The sequence below is a fragment of the Petaurus breviceps genome, unplaced genomic scaffold (genome assembly GCF_028583685.1).
Source record: "Petaurus breviceps papuanus isolate PSGF00001 unplaced genomic scaffold, PetGlider_PUasm1.0 185, whole genome shotgun sequence".
NCBI lineage: Eukaryota > Metazoa > Chordata > Mammalia > Diprotodontia > Petauridae > Petaurus > Petaurus breviceps.
This window is the reverse complement of record NW_027185797.1, coordinates 31416685-31437041: the sequence shown is the minus strand read 5'-3', so window position 1 is coordinate 31437041 and position 20357 is coordinate 31416685. Positions and strand designations below refer to the sequence as shown.

The 20357-nt window shown below is 43.4% G+C and overlaps 1 protein-coding gene across 1 annotated transcript in view; it reads left to right on the top strand.

Annotated features, from left to right (window-relative positions):
- Nucleotides 1–20357, top strand: part of GPNMB (glycoprotein nmb) — a 32184-nt gene that overhangs the window by 7591 nt on the left and 4236 nt on the right. Inside the window, exons 3-8 of the mRNA XM_069088723.1 lie at nucleotides 1327–1470; nucleotides 4227–4400; nucleotides 7641–7799; nucleotides 8807–9124; nucleotides 16763–16900; nucleotides 18389–18491. Of these exons, the coding sequence (XP_068944824.1) occupies nucleotides 1327–1470; nucleotides 4227–4400; nucleotides 7641–7799; nucleotides 8807–9124; nucleotides 16763–16900; nucleotides 18389–18491 (1036 nt within the window). The remainder of the gene's footprint in view (nucleotides 1–1326; nucleotides 1471–4226; nucleotides 4401–7640; nucleotides 7800–8806; nucleotides 9125–16762; nucleotides 16901–18388; nucleotides 18492–20357) is intronic.

The window sequence follows — 20357 nt, the reverse complement described above, 5'->3', positions numbered from 1 at the left end:
ATTTTGTAGGTCTTTGCTTTCTGCTCAGCAAAAATAATAATGTTATTTTAGAATTTAATATGGCATTATATAATATTATTATTTAACATGACAGAACTGTAACTACATATCAGTATTACCTGGATTTTGCAGGTCTTTGCTTTCTGCTCAGCAAAAATAATAATGTTATTTTATAATTTAATATAGTTTTATATAATATTATTATTTAACATGATAGAACTGTAACTACATATCAGGATTACCTGGATTTTGCAGGTCTTTTCTTTCTGCTCAGCAAAAATAATGTTATTTTATAATTTAATAAAGCAGTGTATAATATTATTATTTAACATGACAGAACTGTAAGTACATATCAGCCTTACCTGGATTTTGCAGGACTTTGCCTTCTGCTCAGCAAAAATAATAGTATTGTTTTATAATTTAACATAATGTTATATAGCATTATATAATATTTTTATTTTACATGACAGAGATGTAAGTACATATCAGGATTACCTGGATTTTTCAGGTCTTTGCTTTCTGCTCAGCAAAAACTAACAATATTAATAACTATCATTCTTTTTTAATAGCATTTTTAAAATCACACCATATATTACAGCCTGCTTTAGTTGAAAAGAAACATTGTCTAGCACTTCAGCTACTCAGTTCTTTCTTTTTAGATCCTCCGCCAATCCCCCCCACACACACACACACACACACTTCCCTCCACAGGGGATGGCTTCGGGTATGACGGTTTACAAACTGGACATTCTGGGACCAGATGGAGAAGAGATTGTGCACAAAAGCTAAACAGTGGGAGGGGGGGCTTCAGACAGTTGCTACCCCTTCCCCCCAAGTGTCCCCCAATACTGTCCTAATGCATGTGCATGGCAAAAGGAGTCCTGTTCTGAACCTTCACAACTAATGAATGACCTGGAGGGTCTCCAAGCAATGGTTTTGAGAGTTAAAATTGTAGAGAGGTGTGTAGTTTATAATAACCATTAGGAGAAATGCAGGTGCTGAATTTGTTTCATCCTAAGACTGGTGTAGACATTAAAGAGTTAGCCAGGAGGTCCAGAAACCCTGGGTTCTAGTCCCCCTCTGCCATGCACTGGCTGAGTGTTTCCAATCAGATCATGTCACCCCACTGTGCCCCCAACACTCTGAGACTGTAAACTGCAGAGAGATCCTCGCCTACATTGGGAGAGTTTCCTCATCCCCCTTACCAGTGAAATCCCAAGTCCATTTCCTATCCTTATTATACGTTATATGATCACTCCCAAAAGAAAGGAACAGGTCCTGCTGGGTCAGTCCCATGGCCTTTCGGCATTTTGCTTCATTTCTCAGGGGGACAGGTGCGGGCCATCCTGACTAGTGACTCCCCAGCGATGGTGGGATCCAACATCACCTTTGTCGTGAGCCTGGTGTTCCCCAGATGTCAAAAGGAAGATGAGAGCGGCAACATCGTCTATGATCCGAACTGCAGGAATGGTGAGCGGGCAGCTACAGCCACGCGAGCCCTGTAGTCCCCAGACCGGGGTCAGATGTTGGCTCTGCCGTTTGGGCTAGGGGATTAGCTCGGAAGCTGCAAGAGGCCGCAGAGCCCATGTAGTTCAGCCCTCTTGTTTTACAGCTGAGAAAACCAAGGCCCGTGGAGGTTAAATGATGACAAGGTCATCCCGGTCCTACGTGCCAAAGGCAGGATTGACCCCAGCGCCTTTGTCTCCCAGCCTGTCCCTTGTGCTGCCCTCCCTTTCTGCCGGGGTGGGGGTGCTTGTGGACACTCCTTCTTCTCTCTGTTCATCAATTTTCTCATCTGTAAAATGATGAGTTTGGGACCAAGGGCTGTTCAGGTCCTGCCTTAACTTCCGTCTTTCATCTCTCAGCTTTTTCCAGCCCTAAAATCTGATGGAATGGCATCCTTACAAGCATCATAAGTCAACCAAACTACAAAGCTAGGGTAGCCCATGGGAAAAAAAAAATCTCAGTCAGAGATTTGTGGTTCTGGCTCAAATGTACAGCTGCCCACAACTGGGGGACAGTAGGGTGGCTTCTTGGCCCCATCTAAAAAAAAAAAAAGGAGAGAGAGAGAGAGAGAGGAGAGAAGAGAGAGAAAGTGTTCATCTAAGAGGGATCTGGGTAAGCAGAACCGTCTCACAAAGGCTGTATTGTCAGGTACAGGCTTTTTCCTAGGCTCAAGTGGGACTCTCCAGGCTGGTTCTCAACGGGGTTTTTGTGCTGAGAATCCAAGCTCTTTGGCCTATTCAGAGAGCAGACAATTTGACAGATGGGTCCAATGATTTTCATTTCAATAACCTTAGCACCTACTATGTGCCTGACCCAGTTAAGTCTTGTGATATTTGTTAATTTTATCTTTATTTAAAGCAGCTAAGATACCAACCCCAGATTTTTGTATTTCTTGGCAAATGAAATGTGTCTAGTTACTGTTGTTAGACTAATAATAATTATATAGTAGTTATAATCATAATGATAATAATAATAGCTATTGTTAAAATAATTGGCAGTAGTCATAAAAATAATAAGTTACAATAACCAGAGTAGTAGTAATAATAATAGTAATAGTTACAATAATCATAGTAGTAGTAGTAATAATGGTAATAATTAAAATAACCAGAGGAGTGGTGCTAATAATAAAAGTGGTTGTTATAATGAAATAGTAATAATAGTAGTGTTATGATAAGCAGAGTAGTAATAATAATTAATGTAATAATAATAGTAATAGAATAACAGTTGTAACAATAAAAAGAGAGTGAATATTTGGTGAAATACAGATCTAATTAATTAACCTCTTTAATCAAAGAAAAATTTTAAAATAGAACCAAAATGTCTGATTTGAACATGTGATTTTTATCCTCGTGGGAGAGCCTGGCATGGGAAATTTCTGCCCTGCTGTAGGTCAGCAACTGTCTGTAACTTGTAGTCTTAGAGGGCTGCGTGGGGGACCAAGAGGTTAAGTGGCTTGCCCGGGGGTCACCCAGCCAGTCTAGTACCTGTCAGAAGCATGGCTCAATTGAGGAAGCCTTTCAGACTCAAGGCTATTTCTTTTTTGCATGTTAACATCAATACAGAGAAAAGACTCTTCTTAGCTAATGCTGATAAGGTGACATATTCTCTGAACTAGGGGATATAATTAATCAACTTCTTTAGTTAATCAAAGAAAGCTTGCAAAAGGGAAATTAGCAAGATCAGTCTGGGAATTCTACTCTATTTCTCGTCCCTTTCTCAAACCTCATTTATGTTCCCTTCCAGTGAATTTTTCTCCTTCCCGAAATGAAAACCCACACTGGTTGGTAATGAAAAGTGTTTGGAATTTCCTAGGATGCCTTCCTCTTTTTTTGAAAAAAAAAAAACAACCAAGCACAATAGCACCGCATATTTTATTGCTTCTAAGTAACATAATTCAAGAAGAGATTATATTAACTGAAAATAACTGGCCATTCATTGATGTCAAGAATGCAGAGTAGAATAGCCTTGAATATAGAATTTAAGATTTAAGAGAACCTTTGAAAAATAGAAAAATATCCCTTTTGCTCCTTTTTAATAAGAACGACAATAAAGAATAATCCGTGACCATGTCCCAATTAGGCCCTGGGTACCATGAGATGGCTCTATTCTTCAAGATGAGAGTCTTTGCTTACAATCTCTACAATTAGATGCGCGACTTAATTAGCGCACATTTAGGGGCCCTCATTATTCATTTAGTTTTATAAATAGACTTAAGTCTTCTGGCTAATGAGGCCCGGCCACTGTATCGGGCTCTGAGTTGGAAGTCAGAGAAGGGCTCGACCATTTGTTATTTTTAGTGGGATAATGATCTTGGAAGATGGGCAAGGAAGAATGCAGGGGCCATTGTGACCCTGCTCCTGCTCCACAGTCTGGATTTGAAGTCTAGCTCAACTAACTAGTTCTAAAACCAGGCTCCTGTCAGTAATTTCATACATGCAAAAGAGTCCTTGTGATTTTTTTTTTTTAAACAAAACTTCTCATGAAAAAACCATCATTTGGATTTGAATGGGCTGGTGATTTGAGAACCAATCAGTAGATAAGTGCCACATTAGGTAATTAGCCTAAGCCCAGACAGAATTACAGGTTTTCAACTGCCCTTCTATCTTTATAATGGGATGGGGGTTGTGAGAAGGGGGGGGGAGAGACCCTACTGTCAGTTCCCATCTCCCTCCATTCTCCCCCTCCCATATGGATTCTGACCCATTCCTTTCTGTGTGTAGCCACTGCCTCATCTCCGGATTCTTATGTGTATAACTGGACTGTGTGGACGGAGGAGAGAGACTTGGGAAAGTGCCCAAACAGAAGCACCCCTCATGTGTTTCCAGATGGGAAGCCCTTTCCTTGCCATCCTGGATGGAAGAGGAAGAATTTCGTTTACATCTTTCATACACTTGGTTGGTATTTTATCAGATCTTTTCCTTTCTGTTCCCTTAGCTAGCTCTAGAGGGAATCAGTGCGTTCAGACACTTACTAATGAGTAACCCCAACAAGTCATTTCAGTTTTCTGGGCCTCAATCTCCCCATCTGTAAATCAGACTGCTAAGGTTCCTTCTAACTCTCTGTCCAGGACCCTAGACCAACTGTTCCATCCTTTGTATGAAGCATGCACAGTGACTCTCATTAGCATCTATTGAGCGAGATTTTTGTGAGACATAACAAGTGAAATAATTCTCAGTTCATAGACCAGGAGCCAGAAGGCTGTTGCAGGAAATGAGTTCAACTTTCTCATTTTACAGAGAAGAAGGTAAAGTACTTTGCACACTTTACAATATTCTACAAATGTTTATCATTATTATCGTGGTTAAGTATTTTGACATTCTTATTCCCCCGCTTAGAAGAATTTAAGAGTTGTTTGTATCAAGGGGGTCCCAATAGCATCTCTGTTAAATTCCCTAAGCTTTGGAGGGAAGGATGGAACGCGCAGTTTAGAGTCCCAGCCCTGCTTCAAACCAGTTGTGTGGCCATGATGTGGGACTTTGCTGCTGTTGGCTACGGTTCCCTCATGTGTGAGACGATGGGGTGGGGACTGATGATGCCCCAAACCCCTTCCAGAGTGAACGTTCCCTGACTCTGACTGGCCTGTGCATCCTCACACCCCATTCAGGATTGCTCTGTGTGGTTTAAGGGCATTCCCCTGCCCTTTGGGGATTTCAGTTAGAGTTAGCCCTCTTTCCTTTGTCTGCCATTATCAACAATAATATATGGTAACTCTATGTTATGGGTTAAGTCAATTTTCCTTTTTTGTCTAGTCTTTCTTTGTAACATGGAGTCTGTCCTCATGAGATTTATGCATTTGGTTCAATTTGAATCAATGGGCATTTTATTTTCCAGAGTCCCCTCCAATGGAGATCCTAGGATTTCATTTGATTCCCCCCATCCACCCACCTGACAGGGCTATCCCTAGTCTTTCATAAAGACAGACCGAATGGACAGAGCCTGGAATTTGGAATAAGAAGATTCCAACTCCAGACTCAGTCACTTCATGTCTTTGTCCTTAACCTTCCTGCGGTCTTGGGAGGGACTAGTTAGAATATATGCAGAGTTCTTTGTCATTGAAAAACCCTTTGCAAAATGAGAGATTCTTGTGACTAGTTTGACAAAAAGCTGTGGGTAAGTTAGAGACTGCCTATATTACCCCATTATTTACTTCTCATTTTATTCAAAGCCAGGGAGACTCACTAACAAATCTGTGCTTCATTTTGCTGTTCAGTCATTTCAGTCCTGTCTAACTCTTCCTGAACCTACTTGGGCTTTCCCAGGCAGAGATACTGGTGTGGTTTGCCATTTCCTTCTCCAGCTCACTCCATGGGATGAGGAAACTGAGGCAAACAGGTTTTGGTGACTTGCTCAGGATCACACAACTAGTAAGTGTCTGAGGCCAGATGTGAATTCAGGAACTCAGGAAGTTGAGTCTCAGCTCTCTATCTCCTGTGCCACCTAGTTAAGTCTTTAATGTGAAAATAAACAAGTACACAACAGCCTCTTGCTGTGACAGTCAAGGCCACCTTCTTACCACCCATCCACACACCCACATACAATAAATATTATTGCTGCCTTTGGCATTAACACCACAGTCCTTTCTGGATAGAGTCCCCTCTCTGTCCCTTGGAACAAAGAAAAACAATTAAGCAAAAACACCTTCTTGTTGGTAACAACCCTGAGCCCTAATAATCCCCCCCCCTTTCTGCAGAGAGGCAGGTGGTATCCTGACAGCCAGCATTTCTCTATGGGGATTTAAGGTTTGAACCCAGATTTTTTTTTGACTTCTAGGTCCAGCCTATCTACTATGCCACTTCAGTCTGTTTCACTGGGGCAAGTAGGGGACTCAGTGAAGAGATCCCTGAGCCTAGAGGCAGAAGTTCACAGCTCCCTCATGAGCAAGCCTGTCTGTCTTCTCAGAGCCCCTCCAACACCGACCAACCGCTCCCCTCTTGGGCTGTCTTTGTTAATTCCTAGGGGGTGAGGTGCAGTCTTGGAGGGATTCTAACTTGCTTTCTCTTCTCTGTGACACAGAGCATGCTTTCCTCTGGTCACTTGTAGTTCGCAATTCATCTTTTGAAAATTGTACTTATCCATTGGGAAATGGCAGTTGGCTTGTTTCTTTACACAATTCTCTCTGTGTATTAGATGTTAGGCCTTTATCAGTCATGTCTGATGACAAAGATTTCCACAGCACGTTTTCTCTTCTTATTTATTCTTCAATCATTTTGTTCAGAAAAAGCTTCTTAAATTTTACGTAATGAAAATTGTCCACTTTGTCTTCTGTGACCATTTCTATGCCTTGTTTGGTTAAGAATTCTTCCTCTACCCATAGATGTGAAAAGTAGTTCCTTCTATTTTCCTCCTTTTAAAAAATGTTACCTTTTATGTTCAATTTGCATATTTATTTGGAGTTTATTGTGGCATATGGTCTAAGATTTTGTTCTAAACCTAATTTATGCCAGACTTTTTATTTATCCAGTTTTCCCAGCAGTGCTTGTAAAACAGGGAGTCTTTCCTTCAGTAATTTATGTTTCTGGGTTTAGAAAATCCTGGGCTATTATTTTCATTTCCTCTCTTCCACCAAAACCCTCTGCTACCCAAGAGGGGCAGAGAATGACACTGTGCCCTAAGTCTATTGAGTTTCTTATTTAGGCCTTCGTTTTTAAATATATTCAACTTTTGGGGCCAATGAGATGACCTTTATTCAAGTCTGGAGTCTGATAAAACTGTGTTACTGTTTGTTTGGATAGCAATCTAGAAAGGAATTGTTTCTGCTGAATTGTTTATGTATGGATTTAAGTGGTATGCTATCTAAAATATGAAGCCTATAGCTGCATTCTTGGTTCAAAGAATCAGCGAGGAACAGAACCAGCAGCAATGATCCAAGTGGCAAAGAGAAAACTACAGGCTTAACTAACTTTCTAACGTTAGAATTGCTCCAGAGTGGAAAAGGCTTCCCCAGTAAGCAGTGAATTCGCCCTCCTTGGAGGTCTTCAAGTAAAGTGAATAACCGCTTGCTGGGTTTGCTAGTGTGGGGATTCTTTGGGGGGTGTGGGTTGGACACATGCTTGACATTCCTTCCAACTCTTCCAACGCTTCTTTCAGAACTGGACCTCCTGTCATTGGTAACTGCAATTTGCCTTTTCTCACAGGTCAGTATTTCCCTAAATTGGGACGATCTTCAGCTGTAGTTTCTATAAACACAGCCAACATGACTCTTGGTCCCCAACTCATGGAGGTGACTGTGTATAGAAGAGGACACAGGACCTATGTCCCTGTTGCATCTACCAGGGATATCTATATGGTGACAGGTAAGTGACTTACCCATGAATTGACCATCTGGCACTCTTAGCATCAGTAATATCCTCATTGGCATTCTAAGAAATTTGGAGCTTACCAAGAAAAAAGCAAATAATGTGAGCAATGTGGATTTGGGGGTAGCTTATGGCACCCTTGGGTCTCTCCATTTTAACTCTAATTTCAGAGTATTTTCCCCAGGTTTTAAGTGTGTGACTTCATTCATTGTTCCATTCAACAATGAGGTAGCCTCGGTGCCTAGTGCTGGTAGCCAGGCTGAGGGGAGAGATTGAGAATTAACTTGTCCCTCATAGAACTTACACCTACATAGGAGACATATGTCACATACAAGTAAGAGTTCACTACAAGATGACCGTAGTATGGAATTTAATGGACCAGAATGGGCTCACAGAGAACCAAATTCCAGTTCAGCGTTAGAGGGAAGATCCTTTTTGACCTGGTCAATCAGGGAAGGCTCCCAGGAATGAGATGGCATTTCACCTGTGCCTTGAAGCCTAGAAAGGATTTCCACAGGGGTCCACAAGTGGCGAGATGGGAGGAGGTCCTGTGAGACATGGTCAATGGTGTGAGCCAAGACTGAGAAGAAGGAGAGCTGTTGTCACTTTTCAGTCGTGTCTGACTCCCTGTGACCCTTTTTGGGGTTTTCCTGGCAAAGATACTAGAACGGTTTGTCCTTTCCTTGTCCAGCTCATTTTACATATGAGGAAACTGAGGCAAGCAGGTTGAAGTGACTTGCCCGGGGTCACATACCTAGTAAGTGTCTAAGGCTAGATTTGAACCCAGGAAACTGAGTCTTCTGGAGCTTCAGGGCCTGCCTGCTGTACCACCTAGCTGCCCAAAGAAGGCAAACAGAGGCAGTTTCTAGGAAAACTCTAGTAAGTAGAAAATTCAATATAATTTTTATATTTCATAATTGTTATTACCTTAGAACTTAAAGACTATTACTTTAAGCCAAATCATCATGCTTTTGTCCACTTACTTATGCATATGTATCTTACAGATGAAATTCCCGTGTTTGTGAATATGTCCCAGAAGAACGATCGCAATTCATCTGATGGTGTCTTCCTTAAAGACCTTCCTGTTGTGTTTGACGTTCACCTCCATGACCCCAGCCACTTCCTGAACACCTCCACCATCCACTACAAGTGGGAGTTTGGAGACAACAGTGGCCTCTTCCTTTCCAACAGTCCTGTTTTTAATCATACTTACACACTCAATGGAAGCTTCATTCTTAACCTGACTGTCCAAGCTGCTGCCCCTGGACCATGTCCTAGGCCTTCACCCAGTCCCCCAACACCTACCTCTCCTCCCTTTCTAGGTAAGCATAAAGCAGGTAAGCAGTTTCTAATGCACCCTGGTGGATATCACCCCTCCCCCCCTCAGTGGAGGAAGACATTTCAATTCCAGTGATATTTTTAGATTGCTGATTTAAACCAGTGGCTAGAGATAATGCAATTATCCTGTAACAGCACCTATTTAAAAAAATCATTAATCACCTATGCAGGGTTAGGAAGAATGAAAGGGATCATGCATATCACTTGTTACATGGGGAAAAGGGTAAAGGTTCAAAGAAGCTTGGTAAGCTGAGCTGTAGGGCTCCTGATAATCACAGAATCTTGGCATTAGAAGGGCTGCAGCCATCACACATCCCCCAGAACAAAGCTCTGTAAAGTATTGGCAAATGTTTGTATAGCCTTTGCTTGGAGACCTCCAGTTAGAGGGACTACCTTCCCACTTTCCTCCCTGGTAAGTGTTCAGTGGTTAGGGAGATTTCCATCAGGGTTATAACATTCCACTTTGGGACAAAAATTCTAATGATTCAACAGAGCTCTCTGACCCAATGCCTTTAGTCACCATATATTTAGAGCTGGAAGTTTCCTTTGAGGCCATCATCCAGCCCCCTCATTTTACAGGTGAGGAAACTGAGGCTAGGAGAGGTAAAGGAACTCACCCAGGGTCACTTGGCTACAAGCACCCTATTCACTGGGCTGCCACCTAGCTGCTCTCCTAACTCTCCTTCTATCAATCAATGATAAGCACCAACAAATTCTGGTTAAGTGTCTACAACGTGCCAAGCATTGTCCTAAGTTCTATTTCTGCTTCTCTCCTCATTTTCCTCAGTGAGGAGAAGGCTAGCCTTTGTTCCTGGGAACCACACACAAGCCCCTATGAAACTCAAACCAAGAAAATAAGCTGCCCCTAACCTTACAGAACTTAGTGTTTAGTATTATCGAAACATGTGTAGCCCATATACGAATGGCTATGCCACAAAATACAAGAGAGAGCCCCAAGAGAGCTCCAGGATGCTACTGTCTGAGTTCTGAGAAAGGAGGGCAAGTGACTTCAAGGAGGTGACATCTGTGTTCTGGGTAGGATGTCAGCAGGTGGATTTTGCTGGGGGGAGGGACTGGTGAAGGGAGGGCATTCTAAGAATTTGGAAACCCATAAACAAAGGCCTAAGAGGTTGGGATGTCCAGCCCATGCATTGAAGAGAGCAAGTAACGTTTGCCTGGTAGGGTGCTAATGAGAAGGAAGGAAGCCAGGTCAGGCAAGGCCTGGAAAGAGGGGCCAAGGCACCTGAACTTGATCCAGTAAGTAATAAAGAGCCATCAAAGGATTTTGAAGAAAGGGATGCAATGATCAGAGCTGCATAAAAAGAGTATTAATTGGGGTGGCTAGGTGGCACAGTGAATAGAGCCCCGGCCCTGGAATCAGGAGGACCTGAGTTCAAATCTGACCTCATACACTTAACACTTACTAGCCATGTGACCTTGGGCAAATCATTTAACCTCAGTCAAACCCCCTCCAAAAAGAAAAGAAAAAGAGAAGGTTAATCCAATGATGTGGAGGGTGGATGAGAGGCAGCAGGAGTCTGGGACTTGGGTGGGAAGACCTTTTAGGAGACGACAACAGCCAGGCAGGCAGCAAGGAGGGCTATATGTGCTTTAGTGGAGATTTTAAAGGATTTTTGAAGGTGCTCTGGCCCTATCTCATCAGCTGGGGGAACTCTCATTACCTCCAACTGATCATTTTAGAAAGTTTCCTGGAACACAGACTTGCTAATAATATGTGTCAGAAGCCATATTTGAACCCAAGTGTTTTGACTGGAAAGCCATTACCCAATGCTGCCTCTGCATTTTTGAGTATATGGGTATCAAAGTGATATTTTAAGAAACTCTGTAATTCAGATTTTGCCTAGGAAAGGCCCTTCTTCCTTCCCCATTCTTCTAACTTAGCCAGGAAAGCTATCCCTTGCTAAAACTCCACATACACTCTGGGTTGAGAGTTCCACTGGGAAGATTCTGGTCCCCTACATTTAAATAATAACAGATTCATGGTGATGATGGTCATTCTGTGAGTCTGGTTATGGGCAAGACCAATTCAGTGCTGAAGAGAGAAATGAGTGGTGTATAGTCCAGTAACCACAGGGCTTGGGGTTCATAGTCATAGGTCCAGAGCTGGAAGAGACTTAAGCCCAACCTTCTCATTTTAAAGTTGGGGAGCCTGAATCTCAGAGAAGTCAAGAGACTCATTCAACATTACACATAGGATAGAGGACAAGAGTAGGATTTGAACCCAGGTCCTCGGCTTCCTCTGTGTGCACCAATTGTTGAAATGGGCAGTGCAGAAAAGTTTGAGCTCCCTCTCTCTTCTTTATTGAGATAGGAAAGTTGAGCCTGGAAAACAAACTCCAGAGTAACCCCATTAAAGAAGTAACGGCAGAGACAGACATGATTCCTAGGCGTTAGATGATGGTGTCCTGGGGGAGCTGTCACTCTTCCCTTTCTGACTGACATGAGTATGTATGTCTAGAAAAGTGGCCTTTAGGAGACTTGGTCTGATTGGTGTCTTCTTTTCTAATGGCAAGAAAATCACGTTTATCATATTATGTTGAACGTGTGCACGCTGCTTTCTGCTCTCACGACATTCTCTGTTTAAAGGGCATATTTCAATCAAGGGTATAAACTTGGGGAGTCTTCAAGAGCTTCGTGGGAGGGCGAGGAAAAGAGAAGAAGAAAGCAACTTCTGATCCTTGAAAGTCTCAGCTACTCATTCTAAGCACCCTAATCCTGGCCTTATGGCTAAGATAATACCTGGGAGGGGGACTGCCTGCTAAAATTTATGAGCTTTTTACTGGAATTAAAATGATGGAATCATTCCCAAAGGTGGAATCTCATAGCTTTTGTTACATGGTTTTTAAAGAAATGTTACTTTAAGATACCAAATAGATGGTGCTTATTTGCTCCAGTGAAATATTTCTATTTTAAATGACATGTGTTTAATGTGTGTTTATTCAGTGGATAGTCATTAAGCAACTCTTACGTATGAGATACTGTGCTAACCACTGTGATCCAGCCAAATCTTCCCCAGCTCCCCTAGCCCATTTCCCAAAATTTCTCAGCATCACCCCTTACTTTTTTGTTTTTTTTGGAGGGGGGAAGGCAGGGCAGTTGGGGTTAAGTGACTTGTCCAAGATCACACAGCTAGTAAGTGTCAAGTGTCTGAGGTCAGATTTCAACATAGGTCCTTCTGACTCCAGAGCCTATTCACTGTGACACCTAACTGCCCCCTTACTTTTTTTTTTAAATGCTTTATTGATACATCTCTCTCTCTCTCTCTTTTAATGTTACTCACCTCTCACCAACCTTTCCCACCAATTGAACCCTACCTACCTTTGCACAGATGAGGACAGCTGAGAAAAACAAACACACCGGCCATGCCTGCCATTGCCTGCCTTGTCCACACCTTCAGTCTAGCATCTCTCTGTTGATCAGCAGGAAGAAAACTTCTCTATCCACCCTTGGAAGCCATCGCTAGTCTTGGGCTCCTTCAGTCCATCCATCAACAAGCATTTAAGTGTCTGCTATGTGCTAGTCATTCAATGTCTCCCGCCTTTTTATCTTCAATCTGGCCCTCTCCACTAGCTTCCTCCCATGTGCCTACAAATGTGCTCTGGTCTCCCCAATACTAAAAATGTCTTCTATCCCATCGAGCAACTATCCCAATTTTCTTCACCCCTCCTTTGCTAAACTTCTTTAAAAAGCTGTCTACACCTCCCCCCCGAATTTATTTTTACTGTGACCCACACTCTTTCTTCATCTTGCAAATTGGATTCTGTTCCAATAGTCTCTAGAACTGCCCCTCTCCAAGATAACCAATGACTTCTTAATTGGCAATTCTAATGCCTTTTTTTTAAGTCTCTTTCCTTGACTCCTCTGCAGTAGGTAAGACTGGTAACATCTCTCTCCTCTCTTACCAGTTATGATTTCCTCCTTGGTTTCAGAGATGCTTCTTATTTCTGATTCTTCTCCTAGAATTCATTGTTCCTTATCTTCTTCCCATCCCCTGAAGGTGGCTATTCCCTAAGGGGTTGGCCTTTGGTCCTCTCTTCTTGCTTAATTCTCTCTTGGTAATCTCATTCCCTATTCCACCATCAACCACTGTGTCTATGGAAATGATTCTCAAATGTCCCTCTAACTTTGAGCTCTCTTCTGAGCTCCAGACCTTCACCTCAAAGTCAGCAGGAATTTTCCACTAGGATTTCCCCAAGGGACCTCAAATTCAGCATGTCCAAGCTCAGAGCTGATATCTTTCCTTCTCTACCTGCTTCTCTACTTACCCAATCTCACGCCTCTGAACCTTTGGCAAGATCTTGGATTCTTTCACAGGATTACAGATCTAGTGTTCAAAGGGACCTCAGAGATCATTTTTGTACCCTCTCATTTTATAGCAGAGGGAACAGAAACCCAGGGAAGTGGAGTGACTTGCTCAGAGTCATACAAGTAGCGAGCATTAGAGGCAGGACAAACTGCTGGTCCTCTGACCCAGGTCAGTGACCCTGCCCTTGAACCATGCTGCATCCCTTAGCTTCATAAGAGGCTCAAAGTACTATGTCTGGAGGAGAGAAAGGTAACTTCTGCTCAGAGATCAGAGGAAAGAGAATGGAGCCCAGAGCATCAGAGCTGAGCTTCAGATGGCAGTGCCCTATTTTCCCATCCTAGCTCAGGCTCTGGTCACAAGGGGTGAGGTGATTTGTTCCTTAAGCATAAGATGAAAGAAGAGAGAAGAGGAAAGTTTGTAGCTCAAAAGTTTGAACCTCTTCCTCCCCTCTTATCCACTCTTCTCCCCCAAATGGCATTAGAATGGGATTCCAAATGGTATATAATAGGCCTTGGATATCATGTGTCAACAACATTGCTATGTCATAACATTGGTTGAAGCAAAATGGTGCAGGATATGTGTGTAGTCCACTTTGACTAGAGCATAGGGTGAGTAAATACTGGGAGATAAGGCAAGAAAAATAAATTGAAGCTAAAATCCTGAAGAGTTCAAATGCTGGGAAATGGAATTTGGACTTGATTCAGGAGGCAATGGGGAGCCATTGACTGTTTTTGAGCAAAGTAATGACTGTGATCAGAGTTGTGCTTTAGGTAGATTAATCTGACCACAGTGTTTGTAGATTTATATAATTTATATATTCTTTTTTTTTTTTTTTTGCTTTTTGGAGGGGGAAGGTAGGGCAACTGGGGTTAAGTGACTTGCCCAAGGTCACATGGCTAGTTTTGTGTTAAGTGTCTGAGGCTGCGTTTGAACTCAGGTCCTCCTGACTCCAGGGCTGGTGCTCCATTCACTGCGCCACCTAGCCACCCCTTTATACTCTTTATATAATTAAAATCCAGATATCTGCTGCAATACATTTAATTCATCCCCCCAAAATTTGACATTAGTTCTTCCTCTGAAGCTTTTATTCTCACTTTTTAGTATTTCAAAAGGAACCTTATAATTTCACTATGAAAAATTAGTAAACATCTATGGTTTCTATAAATGAATCCAATACCATACTGTATATCAGGACCTTATTTATGAACAGAACATCCCCTTTACTGACCCAAACCAGATTTTTTTTTTCTTAATATAGATCTGAAAATTTGCCAGGGTAGGGAATGCCTGATATGGAAACTCCCTCCAGTGATCCAAGTGAACAGCTCATTTTTAACTTACAGTCTTTGAGAGTTGGATGCTCTGTAAGCCTTAAAATGCTGTTTAAATGGGATGGCCATTATTGTGCTGTTGCTGTTAGTATTACTAACTGGGGTACTGAGGGGTAAGTGACTTGTCTCTGATCCCACGGCCATCACATACATATCAGGGGCAGGACTTGACCCAAGTTGGCCCTCTGGCCACAGCAGTGGTGGCCTTGCAGACTCAGTGGGTCATGATGATTTTCCAGAGGGTCAAACCCAAACTCCCTACATGTTGGTAGTATGACTACCACAATTCCTGCTGCTAATAAGTTTATAGTCTTTGGGGGCAGATGAAGTTCCAAAAATCACATCTCGGTGTCATGATAAAAGGTTCCAGGGAAGGACTTTAGTCTTTATGAAGTAGGTCTGTCCATCTCCTTCTTAGTCCAATGCAATAGGTAAGAGTGTTGGTCCTGGAGTCAGGGAGACTTCAGTTCAAATCCAGCCTCAGACACTTATTAGCTATGTACTCCTGGGCAAGTCATTCGACTACTTTCAGCCTCAGTTTCCCCATCTGTAAAGCAGGGACAATAGCACCTCTCTCCCAGGGTTGTTGTTAGGATCAAATGAGATAATAATTGAAGAGTGATTTGCAAACCTTGCATCATTGCTGTTCCATCATTCCAACCATGACCCCTTTGGGGGTTTTCTCTGTAGACAGTGGAGGAAACTGAGTCAAACAAGGTCAAATGACTTGCTGAGGGCCACATAGTAAGGGTCTAAGGTCAGATTTGAACTCATGAAGATCAATCTTCCTGATTCCAAGTCCACCATGGTGCTACCCAGCTGCCCTTGCAAACCTTAAAGTTACTGTATAAACAAATACTGTATAAATAAAAGGTGTGCCTTTTAACAAATCAGTTCAATTAGCGGTCATCGAGGACCCACCACACACCGGGAGACAAAGACAAAAATGAAAAACAGTTCTGTCCGCAGGGAGGTTACATTCTACCAGAGGGAAACAATGTGTATGTTCTCCAGCAATGGAGAACAATTACAAAGTAGTTTCAGAGACGGGACAGGAACTAGGAGGAAGAGACCTGGAGAGGCTTCTCTGGGGGGAAGCGCCAGACTTGAGCCTTAAAGGAGCTTACAATGCTCTGAGGCAGAGAGAGGAAGGAGTTTATGTCAGGCAGGGAACACCATTGGAAACTGAAAGAAAAAACAAGGTGGAACATCTCGGCAGTCTTTCCCACTTTGTTAAATGGCCTTGACTTAATGAGAGTTTCATCTATGACAAATAAGACACTACATCTTTTTAACGCCAACCAAAGGTGAATTTCCCAGAAATGATCCTGAATTCACAAAAGGGAGGAAAAGTGCTTTGTGTGTAATTACCCTGAGAGTTTCTGCATATAAGCTCTGGCATTTCCATTATACCACATACTCAAGAACCCAATCAGGTACTGGGATTGGTGTTTCTTGATACTTTAATACTTGTGTTTTGCCTTGATTACATCAATAAAGCCCAGAGCTCAAAAGAAACTTTTATTATACACCCAATGCATCAATTAGCAGGAATGCGGCTGTATGGATTTGAGACCTGGATCAGGAGACTGGCTTTCAGCCTGGATTCTACTGTTCCCACCAATCCCTCTCCCTCCCCTTATTTCTTTGAGGTGTCTCACTTTTTTTGTCCTTGTGCACCCACTATGCAGCACTGTGCCAGGCACATAGCAGGAACTTCATAGATGCTTATTGCTGGATTGATTGAACAAAATCTGGGGCTGTCTGCCTTCACCATTGAAAACCAGCGGTAGCATCTCTTGGTATCACCCACACAGCAGACTGTCTACTCTTCCCATTCAATTCAATCCATGCTCCAGAAGCAATTTCAGTCCCATCTTGTTTTCAATGCTTTGCTGAAACATCATTTTAAAATGTTTTGCAAGTTTCTGTTTTACCATAGATCTCTTTTTTTCAATTCTCAGTAAGTACTGTAAACTCCTCTGATGCTCCCATCCCATCGCCTACTGATGCCAGCCTACAAGATTGGAGGAGAGAAGCTCCTGATGAAAGCTGCCAGGTCATCAGATATGGCCATTTTGTGGCATCTCTCACTATTGTAGGTAAGCACCTGGAGCCGACTGGGCCACCAAACTCGAGCAGCAGGCATTTATTTACCATCTCCTACCCCAATCTTAGCATCACTCTAGGGGCTCATGGAGACCCAGAAGTCAAGGTGTCACTGCTGCCCTCAGAGAACCTAAACTCTAGTTGGACAGAAAAGAAAAACCTATCTTTCCTTACATCATTAAAAACATTTCTTTTGAGGCTGGGTCTCACTATCTCACCCAGGCTAAAAGTGTAGGGGCCACTCATGAGCCTGATTCCACTTCTCTCTACCACTTGACACAGAAGTTTGACTTGCTCCATTTTTGACCAGGGCAGGCAGCCTGGTGGCCCCCCTGCTCCTGGGGCTCACCAGACCGGTGCCACAGATAGTTTGGACACTAGACTAGCATTAGCCGATCTCCTGAGCTCAAAGGAATTCATCACTCTCAGTCTCCCAAGTGGTAGGGCTCACAGTCAAGGACCAGCACCAGCCCAGCCCCATTTCCTCTGTATTGAAATGAGCTAGATGGACATCTTTAAGTACTGGCTTCAGTTCTGCAGTATTTCCAAGATGGCTAGCGAAAGGGGGCAACTCTTTAGGCCACACAATACCAGGCTGTTCACCTCAGCAAAATTGGGAAATCCTCCAAGTTTGGCTGCTTTCCACCTACCAAGTACCCTCTCTTCCCTTCTTGAACATTCCTGCTCCCCCCACCTCCCAGGGGGACCTATATTATTGCCCACTGGTGTACACACACACACACACACACACACACACACACACACATATATATATGTATATGTATGTATGTATGTATTTCAGTTGGGTACTCTTGAAAAATCAAAAATCCTTTAGGCCACAAAGAAATAAATCTCCAACGCTGGCATTTCAGGCAGCCTGACAGGTGCCAGGAGATGTATTTGGGGATGGGGGTGTGTGGAAGCAGAGGAAGAAGTTTCCTGGCTGCCCCTGGCATCTCTCATATCATCAGGTATCTTCCTACTTGCTGGGCTGGCTCCAACCATAGGAGCCTGATCTGCCGAATCCTGGTTGCTTACTTTCAGCCAGATTGGGTCAGGGTTGGGGGTCTGGCTGTACTGAAGGACAGTCTATTTAGTGTGCTTGCCCCAGGCTCCACTCTCAGAAGCTCCTGGCTGGCCACATGGGGTTCCTGGAATCTGGTGCCCCTGACCAGAAGGAACTGACGGCTTTGGCTTGGTCCACTGTTGTCCCACTTGCTAGTTTTCACAAGTTCATACTTTATGTAAGAAGGGAAATGAAGATGAGGAAGAAGGGAGGTAGGGAGCTCGGCTGGGCTTTTCAGGAGCTTGGGCTCCATGGATACGGAGTCACTGGGCAGGATCCAGGACCTTTGACTTTGGTTTGTGGGGAGAAGGAAGGCGGGAGAAGGCTGCTTTCGGATGCTTCGCCCTTCTGATTCACTTGGTTCTTTTTATTTTTTCTTTCCCTTGGCGGGGGTGCTCGGGGCTTGTTTCATAAGAGGGAATCCTTGAAGTTAATATCATTCGAATGACACAAATTCAGAAGTCAGCATCGCAGACTGAAGACTCCACAGTTGACTTTGTCATCACTTGCCAAGGGAAGTAAGTACAATATCACAATTAGACCCATCAGTTGCTAGTGGGCTCCCAGGCCCAGGCAGAAGGCTATTTGCAGCATGCCTCCAGCCTCTAAACGAGAAGAGAGCTGCCTAATTCAGTGCAGACCTGGATAGAGCTGTAACTTAGGAAGTCTTTCACAGAGGGCCAAAAGAGTTGAATGGGGCGGCGAGCTGGGCATGGCACAAAGGACGGCCCTGCACCAGCAGTTGTCCCCCCCTAGTTACAGCTCTGGATACAGAACAATGACCGAATTGACAAAGTGTCCGAGGAGGTAGAGGACTGATGGCTTTGCTGACCTTGAAAAAGGCCCAATAAATGCAATGTTTGATTAAGTTTCTAAAACTTTCAGAATGCTTCCCGCTTATTGACATAAACTGCTGAGAGATATGAAAGTTGTCAAAATGTCACTTTGCCAGGGATATCAGCCTCTGCTGGGGGTAACTGCAGATAGGTCATTGTTGGGGAAGGGCTGGCAGGCTACGGAATGGGATGTGCCATTAGGGGCAGGTGCTAGACCTTCAGATCTGACACTTACTGCTGTGCGACCTTGGGCAAATCACCAGCCTCTGTTTGACTCAGTTTTCTCAACTGAAAATGGGGATAATATGAGAACATACCTCCCAGGGTTGTTGTAAGGATCAAATAAGAGGGTATTTGTAAACAGGAAGCACTTGGCACAGTGCCCAGCCAGGAGAAGGCACGTAATAAATGATCCTCCTTCCCTATGGGAGAGTCAGCTCCATGGTATTTTATATGTACTTTGTATTTGCTTCTCTGCATGTGCATCACATCCCCCCCCAGCAGAATGTAAACACCCCATGGGCAAGCCTGATGTCATTTTTCTTTCTGTCACTACCTCCTAGCACAGAGCCTGGCATACAGCAGGCATTTAATACATGCTTACTCAACTGAAGTCTTACAAATTGACTGAGGGGGCAGCTTGGTGGTGCAGTGAATAGAGCACCAGCCCTGGAGTCAGGGGAACCTGAGTTCAAATGCAGCGTCACACACTTACTAGTTGTGGGACACTGGGCAAATCACTTAACCCTCAGTGTCCTCAACTATAAAATGAGCTGGAGAAGAAAATGGCAAACTATTCCACTCTCTTTGCCACGAAAACCCCAAATGGAGTTTCGAAGAGTCAGACATAACTGAAATGACTGAACAACAACATTTAATTAATGAGCCAGATTTAATAAGCTTCTAGGAAGAGGTATTTACAAAGGTGATGTAGTAAGAAAAAAAGTCAATGCCCTCCACCAAGTACATGTAGTGTCCTAAGGAATGTGGAATCAGGCCTAGAGAGTACACGGGTCAAGAAGCAATTCACAGCTTCTGGAAGCATGTTGTCTTGGGCTGGGATGTAGCTGGGCTACTTGAAGAACCTTGACTTTGCCTTTCCTCTTCCTAGCCAATCCATCCTCTTCTGCCAGTGTAGACACTGCCTCCCAAAGCTGTCAATGTGGCTGAAATGCCCGGGAAACAGCTCAGTCCTCTTGTCCTCTAAAGTTTCCTGGATCCTTCTCTGGCCAAGGGGATATAGAGGAAGGGGCAGATGCTGAGAGCAAGGTTCTCTCCTTGCCTCCCACCTCCCAACACCCAAATGATTCCTTCGTGGGAGTGGCTCTTTCCTGTCTACCATCAGATGCTTGATCCCTTTGGTTTCTGAACTGTCTGCTATTTTATAGAAGACCTACATGCCATGACCAAGCCCAGCAGCCAATCTGAATAGACATGCTGCATCTAGTTGAAATGCCTTTTGATTGATTAATTGATGTCTGGGCATTGGTGGGACCAAGCTCACCCTTTTTATCAATTCATTTGAGATGTCTTCTACGGGACCAAAGT